This window comes from Lycium barbarum, chromosome 10 (assembly GCF_019175385.1).
Source record: "Lycium barbarum isolate Lr01 chromosome 10, ASM1917538v2, whole genome shotgun sequence".
NCBI lineage: Eukaryota > Viridiplantae > Streptophyta > Magnoliopsida > Solanales > Solanaceae > Lycium > Lycium barbarum.
This window is the reverse complement of record NC_083346.1, coordinates 4,152,029-4,166,020: the sequence shown is the minus strand read 5'-3', so window position 1 is coordinate 4,166,020 and position 13,992 is coordinate 4,152,029. Positions and strand designations below refer to the sequence as shown.

At 33.2% G+C, this 13,992-nt stretch overlaps 1 protein-coding gene across 3 annotated transcripts; it reads right to left on the bottom strand.

Annotated features, from left to right (window-relative positions):
* Positions 1–2,038: 2,038 nt before the first annotated feature.
* On the bottom strand, positions 2,039–10,996 carry LOC132614897 (probable rhamnogalacturonate lyase B). Of its 3 annotated transcripts, XM_060329452.1 has the most exons (17): positions 10,897–10,996; positions 9,663–9,809; positions 6,788–6,839; positions 6,369–6,490; positions 6,233–6,283; positions 6,032–6,148; positions 5,707–5,826; positions 5,461–5,596; positions 4,858–5,028; positions 4,614–4,772; positions 4,403–4,509; positions 4,109–4,193; positions 3,878–4,019; positions 3,469–3,628; positions 2,977–3,093; positions 2,433–2,559; positions 2,039–2,325 (listed from the first exon to the last, which is right to left on the bottom strand). In XM_060329452.1, exons 2-17 carry the CDS (start codon positions 9,767–9,769, stop codon positions 2,089–2,091), a joined length of 2,010 nt encoding a protein of 669 aa, XP_060185435.1. In that variant the 5' UTR covers positions 9,770–9,809; positions 10,897–10,996; the 3' UTR covers positions 2,039–2,088. The 3 variants fall into 3 exon arrangements, with proteins under 3 accessions (XP_060185435.1, XP_060185437.1, XP_060185436.1); XM_060329454.1 differs by lacking the exons at positions 9,663–9,809; positions 10,897–10,996 and adding an exon at positions 8,033–8,588; XM_060329453.1 differs by lacking the exons at positions 9,663–9,809; positions 10,897–10,996 and adding an exon at positions 8,100–8,588.
* Between the last annotated feature and the right edge of the window lie 2,996 nt (positions 10,997–13,992).

Here is a 13,992-nt window from a genome sequence, read left to right as displayed (position 1 = left end):
TATCAAAATCACGTTTTTTTCATACTTTGGGCAAAGATGAGTCATGTTTCAAAACTCCGAAATATCAATATTTTATATAGAACTTAATATATATATTTTGCGTACAATAACGTCGGCTCATTACATCAAGTATACCTAAACGTTTGGATCATCGTTTTAGGGGTTGTAAAGTGCCCCGAAGTAAGTTTTGAAAGACGATCCAAACGTTTAGGTATACTTGATGTAATGAGCCGATGTTATTGTACGCAAAAAAAAATTATTGAGTTCTATATAAAATATTGATATTTCAGGGTTTTAAAACATGACTAATCTTTGCCCAAAGTATGAAAAAAACATGATTTTGGTAGCTTAAAAAAAGAAAAAAGAAAAAAAAGGTACCCTTTTTCACGCACAGAATCTGTGCATGAAAGGCCAAACTTATAAAGTTACATTTTGGTCCTTTCATGCACAGATTCTGTGCGTGAAGCCTAGTTTGTTTTTTTGTTTTTTTTTAATGGGTTAATTTGGTTCCAATTTTTTTTTTGTTTGGGTTACAATAGTGCCGGGCTCTATTTTTGAGCTACTTTGTTAGCGGTGAGGATATTTTGAACTACTTATTAATAGAAGGGCGTTTTTGTATCAAAAATGAAACTGAAAGCAAAGTTATTCCATTTCGAATAGTTCAAAAACAAAATTCATCATTTTCCCTATAAAAATTATAAATTTTAATATACATTTTGTTATAGAGTTGGATGTAACCTCATTAACTCTTTTTAAATTGACTTCTACACCAAGTTTACCAGGCTGTTATGGCGTTCAATTTCAGAAAAGTCAAACTCTATTGGTTATTAGGTCAGCAACTTTGTTGCCAATCTCCTTGATTATAATAAATTTCGAAAATTGTGTCTAATTTTGTTTCTATAATAATATAGTCATTGCCTAATTACTCCAAAACGCAAAAGGGACGAAAGTGGAACGATTAAATGACTTTAATATGAAAAAACCTTTTGTAGAAACATCCAAAAAGTGAATATAAAAGGCACTTTTATTGCTTGAATGCTGAAAAATCAAAAGTGCTAATTAAAATAAAAAAGTTATGATGAAGATGTGGACGTTTTATTTTTTTCGGATCATGTGATACCAAAGTATAAGAACCACTCGTGACTTTAATTGACCTTATTATGCTCCTTAATGGATTCCCTCATTTTTTTTTTCTTTTTTATTTAAGACCTTTTTGTATTGCAATTTGGCAAAGTTTCACTCAAGAATAAGAAAAGGGTGTTAGGATAATATAAAGTAAGTGAAAAGAATTATCAAAGGCTTCTAGTGAATGACTGAAATATGAAACCACGTGATTTTTTCATATGGACAGAATTGTCCGGTACTTATACAGATAAAAGATAGCAAGTATTAAATCAAATTAATCGAGGTGCATAGGTTGCCCCGAATTATAGAAAAAAGTTAAAGAAAGGAAACACAACAAAGGTTACCTTTTAAAGAGAGCAGAATCCATTATCAAAAAGAGTCGTAATGTTGTTGGAATGGACATGTAAATGGCTTAATATAATGTTACTCAGGTATGAAATAGAATTTAGCTTTATCCATTGATGGTGTAAAATGTATTTACTCATCAGGTCACACATAAAGTAATTATACGCAAATTTTTATAATAAACATTAATTGGTAACATGATAAAAGAATCTTATACTGTCAGCGTATATAACTTAAACCTTGAAAATATGATAATCTAAAATTATCCATTGCTCAAAAGGAACTTGAACATAAAAGGGTTCTATTTTTTCAGCCAAAATGAAATCCATAACCTGGGTTTTGGCATCACCTTTGACCATTTGACCAAAGTTCAATTTGGAAAAGCAAACAAATGCTCATAGTACTGTATAATTTTGTGATCAATCATAATCTGTTTGCTCTCTATTTTCCATCAATTATCAGGAGTATGTGCTTGTAACTTTTGTGCTTTTTTCACCGTCTTTATGTATCACTACTCGAACAAATGTATTAACAAAAAACATAAAGATAGAAAGAGGAAACTAGTACATAAAAGAACAGATTCTGAAAGAAAAATATAAATTAATAATGACCAGTTTATCATTGATGAGGTCCTTCTAAACGAAGATAATCATACATCACCCCTCGAAAGGGGTTAGTAGCCATTGCTTGTGTAAGAAAAAATGTATTTGTTCCGTTTATGAGTAGATTGCCCTGTACTTCAATGTTGTAAAGCCAATATAATCCATGTATACCATGTCTTGCAATTGCACTATCTCCTCCTATTTTCCCTGTCGTAAAGTGTGGTGCTGCTATTTCACCATCGTTGAAACGAACCTTAATGAAAAAGAAAAACAGCAAAAAAACAATTTTCAAGAAAGTCAATTTTCGGGTATCAATTAATTGAAATGATATGTCAAAGGAATCAAGGATGAGTTACATACTTGTAGTTCAGCTCCGTGAGCTGCTGCAAGAGCCAATTGGAGAGTGTAATTTGACGCATTGTCAACACATTCAAGGTCAAATACAATGCTCCATGTGGTAGCTTCATAAGTTTTGTTTCCTATATTCCTGCAGATGGACAATTTCACAGAACTCACATTGTTATTCAAATTTGATATATAGTATTGTCGTGAAAAAAGAAGAAGAAAAAAATAGAGAGAGAGAACAGCGCCTTTATGTATACAGTATACGCAATAGCTCAACAACTACTATTGGTTGAACTCGGAAGGGGATTCACGGTAAAGTTTGGGTTAGGAAAATGCCACATCAAAATGGAAGGTAAAAGTGAGGACATAAAAGGGCGAGTTCAGGATCAAACTGTTGCCTGGACCATTAGTTAGATCCGGACCTCGCTCTTATGACCTAATTTTTCCCTCCCATTTCAAGCTTCAAAGCAAACCCCTTTCAAGTTCAACCATCAGCAGTCCGTGTGCTATTACAATAAATAACTCGAAAACAAGAGTCAAACAGAGCTTTAGAGCATACCTAGTAACATGAGCAAAAAACCAGTCTTTTGAATAATTGCTAGTTCCAACATAATAGACGAGATCATTTTTAGGATATAAAGCACTATATTGTTCCCACAAACCATACTGTCTAAATCTGCAAGTCAAAATTGGAGCGAATAAACTACAATTTTCTACAGTTAAGATAACAAGTAAATCAAAAAGCACTATCTCGAAAATTACTAAAGGGCAGCCCGGTGCACTAAGCTCCCACTATGCGCTGGGTCAAAGGAAGGGCCGGACCACAAGGGTCTATTATATGCAGCCTGACTCTACATTTCTGCAAGAGGCTGTTTCCACGGCTCGAACCCGTGACCGCCTGGTCACATGGCAGCAACTTTCTTATGCCAAGGTTACCCTTCATCTCGAAAACTACTAATTCCTACAAATTGGAGGCTAAGAAAAGTTGAGAAGTAGGTGATACTAGAATTAGTTTCAATGTAAGTAGGTATCGAAGATTTTTGGAGCGTACATTGATTCGGAATCGTTTTGGTATATGTGAACTTTAAATTGTGGAGGTGGAGTTGGCACGAAGAATTCAGCAGCTGTGCGATCTGGCACACCGATTTCCCAAAGTGTGGCTCCATTTCGAGGAGGATTATAAACCAAACTCCCTAATTCAATACTAGAACCTGTATTTTGATATAAGAATAAAGGAAAAATAAGAAAAATAATGAAAGAGCAATGTTTCGTTTACTTAAGTGTCAGCATATTAAAATGGTAATTCTTTCTTGTCAAATTGCAAATAAATTTATTTTTTAAAACTATGGTCAAAATTTGATGAATGTGCACTATAGACTAAACGTTGGAAAGGGTATCATTTTGAACACACTAATTGTTTAGAATTAGGAAATAACAAAATGGGTAATTACGAATAAAACCTGGAGTTACTTGTACATCGGAATTGTATTTGTAATCCCCAATAGTTCCAGGGACAGTAGCATACAAGTTATATATACCGGATATGACATTTCCTATTGTAAAATTCCCGCTAGAGTCTGCTTTAGTCCAAAACTGATATCCCTGAAAATGAAATGAAATAAAACTATTAAATCTATATAATTTTAAAATGCTTCTATTTTATTTCTAAATTTATGAATACGCAACTTTACTTTGGTTTCTCTTTGCCAAGATCCAACATCTCCTGGTGGTGCTAACCCTACATAAGCGTTGGATGCTGGTACTAAAGTAGTAGTGCTGAAAATACAAATTATAGATCTTAAATATTAGTGTACTTTTATTTAATTGTACATATAAGAACAGCACTAGTCACACTTAATAAAGAGTTTTAGCTAAAAAAACAACACCATGACATTTATGAGAGCACAATGGTATCCTCCTTTTTCCACGGTAATGCATAAATAACATGGAATAAATACTAAAGAACGAACACCAGAAGAAAGTACCTGTCATTAATAAAAAGTTGGCCTCTAACCGTTCCTCTTTGATTAGATTTGATGTAATCTTTTGAAACTGGAAAATCATAAGGCCAACTTGCGACTTCTTGATTCATCTGTAAATTCGATTGGAAAATCCTTCAGCAATATGTTAAACTGAATTCACCTCTGAAGACGGCCCAAATTGTTATTATCAAATAGTAAAAGATAAATATATTACCCTTTTCTTTGCGTCATCCCAAAGTATGGAGGGATTGTCCTTAGCTGAATCATTTGTGTTAAGATACAAAAATACAGGGCCAATAACATTTTTCCATGGCTCTCCTTGTTGAAATTTGAGTACCAGATCTTCTCCAGCATAATGTCTACTTACAAATACCTGGTATTATGACTTTTATTGTCAATATTCCTAAAAGTAAAAAAGGAAACTGCTACTTTTGGTATTTGATTAATTCAACACTTACAGAAAGTACGATTGGACCAACATGTGAAGTGAGATCTTGTTTGTAAGGTCCTCCGGTACGAAACTCATCACTCGGAATTATCATCCAAAACCCTACAGGAGGATTAATACCTACCCACCCATGAACTCTATCATCTCTGTTATCATTTGCATAGAAGTATTTGTCATCCACCTGCATACTTTTTGTATTTAAATTACATCAAAATAAATTTGCTTAACTGATTTTAATTTTATAGCTTGCACTTCTGTATCTGCCGATGGAGAACATGTACATACAATGAACAACTTCGTTCTCCATCTAACATAGGTACTGTTGAAGATGTAATTGAGTAAATAAAAGTGTATCATAACAGATTAAGCTTTTAAATGATCTGGCCACACGTTCAACAAATATGTGGTCCAGAATATGATGGATGTTAGCCTTGACGTTTTCATATAGATATGCATACTAGCTCATATGAGCTGAGGGTCTTTCGGAAACAACCTCTCTATCTTCCGAGATGGGGGTAAGGTCTGCGTACATTTTACCCTCCCCAGACCCCATACTGTGGGATTTCACTAGGTATGTTGTTGTTATGCATACTTGCTCATTATAGGATACTACCTCTCCTTTTAAATCTGGATTAGTTGGATTTGTCAAAAGAACAGCTTCTTTGTAGTCAAGCACCTTCCCAGTGTCTCGGTCCACTGGCATTGGCATTACCCGCTGCCTCTCATCTGAGACAGCCATGTAATGAAACCTATAAATAAAAATATGTAGCTTTATACTACATAAATATAATTTGGGGAGTTGGGGGAGGGAAAAATAGACAATATCTTAAGTTACTGATGTGAAAATTTAGATTAATACATGTCCTGTTGAAGCTTGAAGACAACCCTTAGATTTTCGATGTATACAAGGGGCCATCCTTCCAAACGTTCAACTATAGCATAAGTATAAAATCCGGGTGTGTCTCGTAGCATCACAAACCTGAAAATTTGTCTATTTAACTTAGTCCAAATTAAACATTTCCATATAACCTATGTTACTTGGACTCTTCAAAAATGGACAGGGGTGCGTGTCGGATCCTCCAAAAGTAGTGCATTTTGAAGGATCCGACAGGGGTGCGGCATCATTTTTGGAGAGTCCGAGCAACATAGCATATAACATAATTGAGCTTTAAATTGCACTTCACCTAATGTCACTGTTTAATGGAAGTCCATCAGATTGAGAAACATTCCATGTACTTTTGAATGAAATTTCCACCTGGTTTTCGCTGTCCATTATTACCTCGAAACTCGTTCCCAAAAACCTGCATTTGACACCAAAAATGGACTTTATTTTTGGATGGTCGAATTTCATGTAGGTTAATTTGTGATCAGAAGGTAAAGATTACTTTTTTCGAACTCTTCGAGATGCAGTACCATTCCAAAAAACATCCCAATACCTGAAAATGTCATAATTTGGTACTATTGTTAGTTAATATCTTCATTAACGAAAATTTAAAATATTAAGATGTTTATAGGTCATACCCTCTATTATTTTCGCCAGTTCGGGTCTCGAGTAAGTTGTTGATTCCACCATATGATATGTTCGTGACGAGACCATATGGTATTGATAATGTAACATTGGCAAAGCCATTGCTCATCGTCACCTGAAGAGACATAACATAAGCATGAGAAAAGTTGAAAAAAGTTCATGGATCAAATTAAGTAAAAAAAATTGAAACACTATGTACATCTGATTGTTGTTTATCATCTAGGCTGGAAGTGAATAAAATCAGACATATATTGGCTAGTTTTAGACTTGTATATGTGAATGTTTGGTGTTGTGTAATAAGATTTAACATTTATATGTACTACTATGAGAACCACTGTTGAAGGAACCTCAATTTAAATCATGCAAGATTTACATATATAATAATTGAAACTTTGCTAAATGTAAATCTTACTTGTTCAATTTGTATATCCAATCTGACGGCTGGCGTTTCTGTCAATCTTCGCCTGTTTTCACAACAAAGAAATAGCAAGTCAGTATGCAAATTTTCTTAGAGATGACTCTTGCTATCAACTTAAATGAGTTGTAGAACAGTTGCAGATCTCCCACATGATACAAAAAGTTATAGCTTAGACTAAATTGCATGTGATACCCTGCTTTAGATTTATACGAAAGGATTCTCTCATATAATCAAAATCAAACCTTTTGAAATATTTTCTCATATGAGGCTCGCACATAATGTTTACACCAAATTAATGACATGTCTAGTAATAAGAAGAACAAGAAAAAAGAGTGGATCAAAGAAAAGCAGAAACTAGTCTAAGCTGCTCGCTAAGGAGCTCTCATTTTGCTTTTCAATGCAGAGTTTCAGACAATTCAAGATCATAATTTGCAATGATATTTGAACACCAAGTAGCTTGGAGAAGGAAAACTGATTTAAAATTCACAATACCAAGCAAATAGATGTATAACATGTGTTTGTACATAGAAATTTAGCACTTAACATGGTTAATTAACATGTATTCTCACCTCATTAAATTATGTAAGTATAATAAATTTAACAACTTGGTGTAAACAACCGGTGAGAGTAGGGGTGTCAAAGATGGCCCAAAAGTTGATCGTCCGCCCAAAATTTTATGAGGTGGGCTCAAGAAAAATGAATGTTGGGCTGATTTTAGCGCAACCCAACATAACCCATTTAAAATGATATTCAACTTAGCCCAATTCTAGTCTATTTTTAAGATTTACTTTAATTTGAGTTTATTACTTGAGATTACTTTATTTTTTCCATGTATTCAATTTTCTTGTATCGCGTATCTCATAAGTTTTGGGTGTGTTTGATATTTGTGGAAAATATATTTGCACGAAAAATGTTTTCCTCGAAAATAGAACCTTCAAAAAAAGAACAATTTGCAGGATTCCCCTTCACCGGGGTGGTCTTTAATTTTTGCCCCTCAAATTGGTGTAACTTAATTTTTACCCTCCGCCTTAAGGCAAAATTTGTAAAACTGGCCATGCAAATTCTGCCTTATGGACAGATTTGGGTAGAATTTTGTAAAAATTAAAGACCAGCAATTTGAGGGATAAAATTTAAAGACCACTAATTTGAAGGGTAAAACTTAAAGACCACCCCAAATGAAGGACAATCCGCGCAAAAAAAAGAAGCCAAAAAAATAGGTCAAGTTGAACAGGTAATGACCTAATCCATTTTTAGCTTATTTCAGCCCAAATAACTTTTGAGTTAATGTTACCCAATCGTTTATTACCTCAGCCCATTTTGATGTGAGCCCAATTTTAACCCAACCCGCCCATTTGAGACCCCCGGGCGCGACTTAACAATCCCACCATCTACAAAGAACCAGCAGCATTCATATTCCTCCGAAGAATTCGACCCTCATTGTTCGATTCTATCAACTCTCTTAATCCGAAAGTTCAAACTTTCCACTCTTTTTCTTTTTCATTTTGTTCCTTACAATCTTTGTAAGATTAACAATTGACTCTTTCGAACTACTTCACCATGAATATATTCCCATTTTGCTCATTGATATGACCCGTGATCCGAACCAGTATCCGAACATAGAGTTCATCAATAGCAACAGAATGACCAGAACTGAGTTTTTCAGGGAACCAATTTTTCCACTAAGAATTGTAGGAATTCATGGTGGTTGGTCGCGTTGGTTATTCAGTTTAAGAGCGGATTTGGGGACTTTCCGGAACTAAAAAGGGATAAATGTGTGTGTTCCGTGAAAAAATATTTTTGACAAAAAAACAAGCCGATTTCTTACTTAGCCCCGTTTGTCCATAGATACCAAAATAAATTCACTTTTTTATTTTATTTTTGGAGTTGGAGTTAGAGTTGTGTTTGGCCATAATTTTTGAAATTGTAATTTTTGGTGAAATGTAGTTGTAAAAAAGTGAAAAAAATTTGAAAAACAATTTTTTTGAGTTTTTAGTATTCCGGAATACAACTTCAAGTTGTATTCGGAATTCTCATGACCAAATGTTGATTCCAAAAAAAAGTGAAAAAAATTTTCGGAATAAAGTGAATAATTCTTATGGCCAAACGAGGACTTAGTTTCTTGCGTTAGTTGAGGGGATGATGATGTGTTGTTCCGCTTCGAGGAGACAACCAATGTAAAATGTCACTTGTGGACTTATTTTTCTTAAGTAATTTTTCTCATTTTTAAGGAATGTTATTTTTTTTAAAAAAATGTATTTTATTACTTTTTACCAACGGTACATAAGAAATTGGAAAACATTTTTGTGAAAAATATTTTCCCCAACTAACCCAAATATGTAGGAGTAGTCCCTCTTTTACATATATCATTTAATAGGTATCTTTTTATTTTAAATTTTTAATAATTACTATTGACTATTTTATGATATTGGTATCCCCAACTTCTAGGCATAAAGTATTACATTTTATAGCTTGGATTATTTCATCAAATGCCAATTAAATTTTATAGCTTGATTATTTTATCGATGCCTATCGCTATCTCCATGGAATACCTGCTGCTTTTCATATTTATTCTTTCGACTATTTTACTAGATAATTCTAACCACTGCGACTTAGGTTGATAAGAAAAAAGTACTTAGTGTTTTTTTAATATTCCAAGTCAACTTGTGTGCATCTCGATTATTTTGACGGATATCTGTCATCTTGACCGGATCCAGGTTCAGATAAGAATAACCTAGTATTTCTTGTCTTAACCTGCTACTTTCACCGAGTATAAGATACCGAATAACTCTATTTACCTGATCTGATATATGTTTGGAAGTGGATTTATAGCTAGATTGGAAGTTAAATAGTAAAAGAAACAGAGTCTTACTCGTTGTGAGGACGACAATCTGCTACTATGAAGAATGTAAAAGCAATCATAGTAAACTCCAAGACATATAAGTTTCCATATAAGCTTAGTTGCATATTCCTCCCCATGTCTGTATTTTTCACTCAACAATGGAATTCTTTTTTAGCCCTGCAGCATTAAGACAGTATAATTAGTATTAGCACGGCGAAATTTATGGGTTCTATAATGATATCAAGTTAATCAGCAACAATAATTGAGTTTACAGTCAAATATTTATAAATATTTATTATTGAAGCTCTTAATATATATACATAGTCTGGCAAAAGCTATTGAGTTCCTACTCGAGATCCGCCTCTGATGACACCGAATGTATAAACAAAGCATACTGTAACAGGCCATGGACCTCTGACGTTTTTTTTCGAAGACAGGTGAGGAGCAGATTCGGGAAAAAATTTCGCATTGAAATAGGATGGGAAAGTTACGAATCCATATATAAGGCCAGTTCAGGTGTTCAACTGTCGAGCTGTCTTTCGGGTTAATACCTAACTGACAAAACCGCGAGGCTCCAAAAGTTGAACCAAAGCGGACAATGCCTTGACAGTTAGGCCTAAATTTGTATCAGGTATAGTGATATTTCATCTGCAATGTTTACTGAAGCTGAAAAATGGAAGACATGAATGGAGTTGCTAAAGTCTAATTAGGGAAATCAGTAACGCCAAAATTTGAAGTGAGACAGTCACGGGCGTACTTAGCAGAAGGACAGCAAATGTAGTTAGGTTCTACTTTTCAGAAATTAGCTTTATTATATTTTTTAAATTATTTTTAGAAAGCATATGTCTATACATTCTCTCTATTTTTTTTTTCCTTGCGAAACATCTGGTAATTAAGACTTGATTGGTAAGAGGAAATTACACATCCCAATACGAGTATGAATTGTTTTTATGTCTCTATGAATATCACAATGAAGCTCAAAGATTAATGTTTATTGATAAAGAGAGAAAAAAAAGATAAACAAACTACCGAAAAGAAACAGAGAGAGCATTACACAGACACACACACACAACAGAGCTCTTCAATTAAAATGAAAAGAAAAGGAGATAAAAAAACAGAAAGGAATATTAAATATAAGCTGAAGAAATCTCTCGTAGTGAAGCTTCTCTTTTAATGAGTCTTGCAAATGGCGCGAATCTAGATTAACCAATCTAGTGAATTCTGAGTATCAGATGGTTATACAAAAAAAATTAAAAGTACGTACCTATCTGTGGAATTTTTGTTGCTTTGCTGTAGTTTCGTTTTCCTCCTAAATGTGTCATATATTTTCTTCTGGCAAAAAGTTGGAGACGAAGGTAACTAATGACTTTGCTTATATTATAAAGTTGAAAGTGGTTATTAAATAGTAAATATCATGTGATTTCATGATTTAGCTTACAGACTGTATGCTGAGAGAAAAAACTAGTATAATTAATCAAGAAGATTTTTAAAGGTAAATATATTAAAAATGTTCTAAATAGGCTATAAGCAAAAGTTATATCTTTCTTCCCAATGGAAATTTCACTCCTTACTAATAAATCAAATCAAGTTGCTTATAATCATTTTTTTTTCTCCATTTAACTTCCTTCCTTATTTGTTTTACCGGGTAGTATTATTTTTAGCAAATTTATACACATGTTTCAATTTTCAATTACCTACCGAATTATAATAGGTTTCTAGTTCTGGAATCAAGGTTAAACTTAAGATGCACTAATATTGTAAAAGAATTTTTAAACTATCAGTGTATGTAACATATTGTAGCAAGTAAAATTTCTTATTTTTTAGATTAGTAAATCCGCTTTTTATAGACGGTTAGCTTTAATTATGTAAAAAAAAAAATTACACTGTCAATGCACACAAGTTAAAGTCTATTTTTATATCTCCTATTTTGATAAGAGGTAGTCCTCTTTATATTTTAGATGATTAATTATATTCAATTTTATTATTGTTTTCAGGTGAAGCTATGCTGGTAACGGTAACGAATATCTTAGGTACCAGACCAAGCAAGAAGTAGGAAACAATTTGTTATAGTTTTTGGTAGTTGAGATGTTGGTTGGCTTGCAAGTTTCCAGTCGTAAATTAGCTAACTATTTGTTGTGACAGATGTTCTATGCCTTTCTTTTTGTTCATGTAATGTTTGTCTTTTGCTTTCAGCTTCAGTCATGTTACTTTTACTTTTACTTTTATGACATTTCTGCATCAATTAATCTCAAATGGTTCACTGATATGATATCGAGGGCTCAATTTCTCAAACTTCTCCAACGATTATACTAGAAGTCGAACTGAAACAAACTAGATTTTCAATACGAATATATATAATTACCGATAGTCAAATTACAACTACCATACTCAAACTATTGAATTACACTGGATTATACTGAAATAACAAGTAACTAAGGATAGAGATAAGAATGGAGATGAGAAGTTAGACTATGAGAAAGGAGATGAGAGGAACAGACAGTTTCTTCTACAGAATACGCATAAACCGTTCTATCTTACCCCTGGTCCCTTTTAACCAATTACTAATTGGGCTGGATCCCATACAAAACTCTATATCATTTTACTTGGTCCAATATCTTTAACTGGATCAGTCTTATTTATCACTTCTAGCCCATTGGCCCTAATGTAGAGCTTGATTCACAACACGAACCAAGCACTTTCAAGCTTTAGAGGTCATGTTCACGGAGAATAAAGCTATGGAAGCACTTGAAGACAATGATTGGAGGGCCTTCAAGCTATAAAAAATAGCATGGAGGAGGAGTTCTTGAGCCCAAGATCCAAGGCCCAAAGCTTTCCTCTTAAAGAAGCCTAAATGTTGATATGTGGCTACAATTGCAAGCTGGGAAGTTAAAGGCCGGAAGGTGCCTATTTATGCAAAGAGGCAATTCCTTAAAGACAAGCCATCATCCTTTAAGAAGACAACCAAATAAGGTTCTTACTTCATTAAGGGTATTTTTATAATAAGCTAGTTAGTCTTCTTTAGCCTAGTGGTATAAATACTACACTTAGTTATTTCATTAGGGAGTTTTGAATGATGTTGAGATGAATACTCAAAATGAGTGATAGTTTGTTTGGTAGAATTAGTGTAGTGCTAATCTAGTAATTAGTGTTTAAACATAGTTGATTATGGTGGATTCCATTGTTAGCTATTGAACCCTTTTTCCATTGATTTCATATGAAAGTTGTTCATTTGTAAATTCATTTGATTAATTGAATTCAAATAGTATAGGTTCATTAGTAGGAATGATTAGGAGGGTTTAGGTTTCATATACCTAAATTTGCCTATAATTTCTTTACTAATTGGGTCTTGCTTCTATTCCCATCCCCTTTTCTTCACTTCTCATCTTTGATTTCTACTCTAACTTTAATTCCGTGTATTTGTTGTTTGAATCCGAGTCTTCCACAAGTCGGATCGTATCATTCACTATAAGATGCGAAATTGAAGAAGTAACTATGCAGCATTCACTACTAGAAAATCACTATTTTCCCATTGAAATTTTTTATTGAAAAATATTCAGTGGCTATTCCCACAGATATTTTGATTGAACCAGTGAGAAAAGAAAAATATTTGCACACGAAAATATTAGAAGGTTATCTTGCGAAGGTCTTACGGAACATGTATTTATGATGATTAGCACAAGGAGTTGTATTAATATCGTCATCATTGTATATTAGATGCTAATATTAGTTAATTTATTTTGAATATTAAGTATTCTAAATACTAAATGCATTTAAGGCTGATGATTTTTTTTCCAGGTAGATTGAACACTTCACGTCAGAGAAATGTACACGATCAATTTTAGTTTTTCGTTTCGAGCTTTATGGCTCTGGTTGTATTTTCTTTATAATTTTCTCTTTTAAACGCATTGTGTCTAGCCTAAAAATAAATTAAATAAGGCAAAATAACCCTCTATGACTATTTACAGAAAATAATTACCCGAAATAGCCGATGTTTGTAAAATTATCCGAAATGGCCCAATTTGTACCTCACTTCAAAAGCTTGTTGTATATTTGTACCCTCACTGCAATTGAAAAAATGTTGCATATTGTTGTATACAATTGAATTTTCTTGGATATAAACACCTCTTATACATTATTATACACTATGTACATTATTATACACTTTTATACAAGGTTGATACATTGTCTACTCCAGATGTATAAAGTCGTATATTGTTGTAAAATGTTGTATATTGTGAAAAAGTGGCAATGCAGGGTGTAATTTAAAAATATGACTACGCAAATGTAATTTTGTATGCTAGATTGTACATGATTGAAATTTCCCCATTAAATAATGAACAAATAGAATAACCATTTATTA

Excerpts from the sequence above, each read along its gene's own strand:
- LOC132614897 (XM_060329452.1), bottom strand. The coding sequence starts at position 9,769 with ATGGGGAGGAATATGCAACTAAGCTTATATGGAAACTTATATGTCTTG. Across the intron at positions 6,149-6,232 it reads TCTCGAAGAGTTCGAAAAAA|GTTTTTGGGAACGAGTTTCG; the intron begins GTAATCTTTACC and ends TGTCAAATGCAG. Across the intron at positions 4,020-4,108 it reads CTTGGCAAAGAGAAACCAAA|GGATATCAGTTTTGGACTAA; the intron begins GTAAAGTTGCGT and ends TTTCATTTTCAG.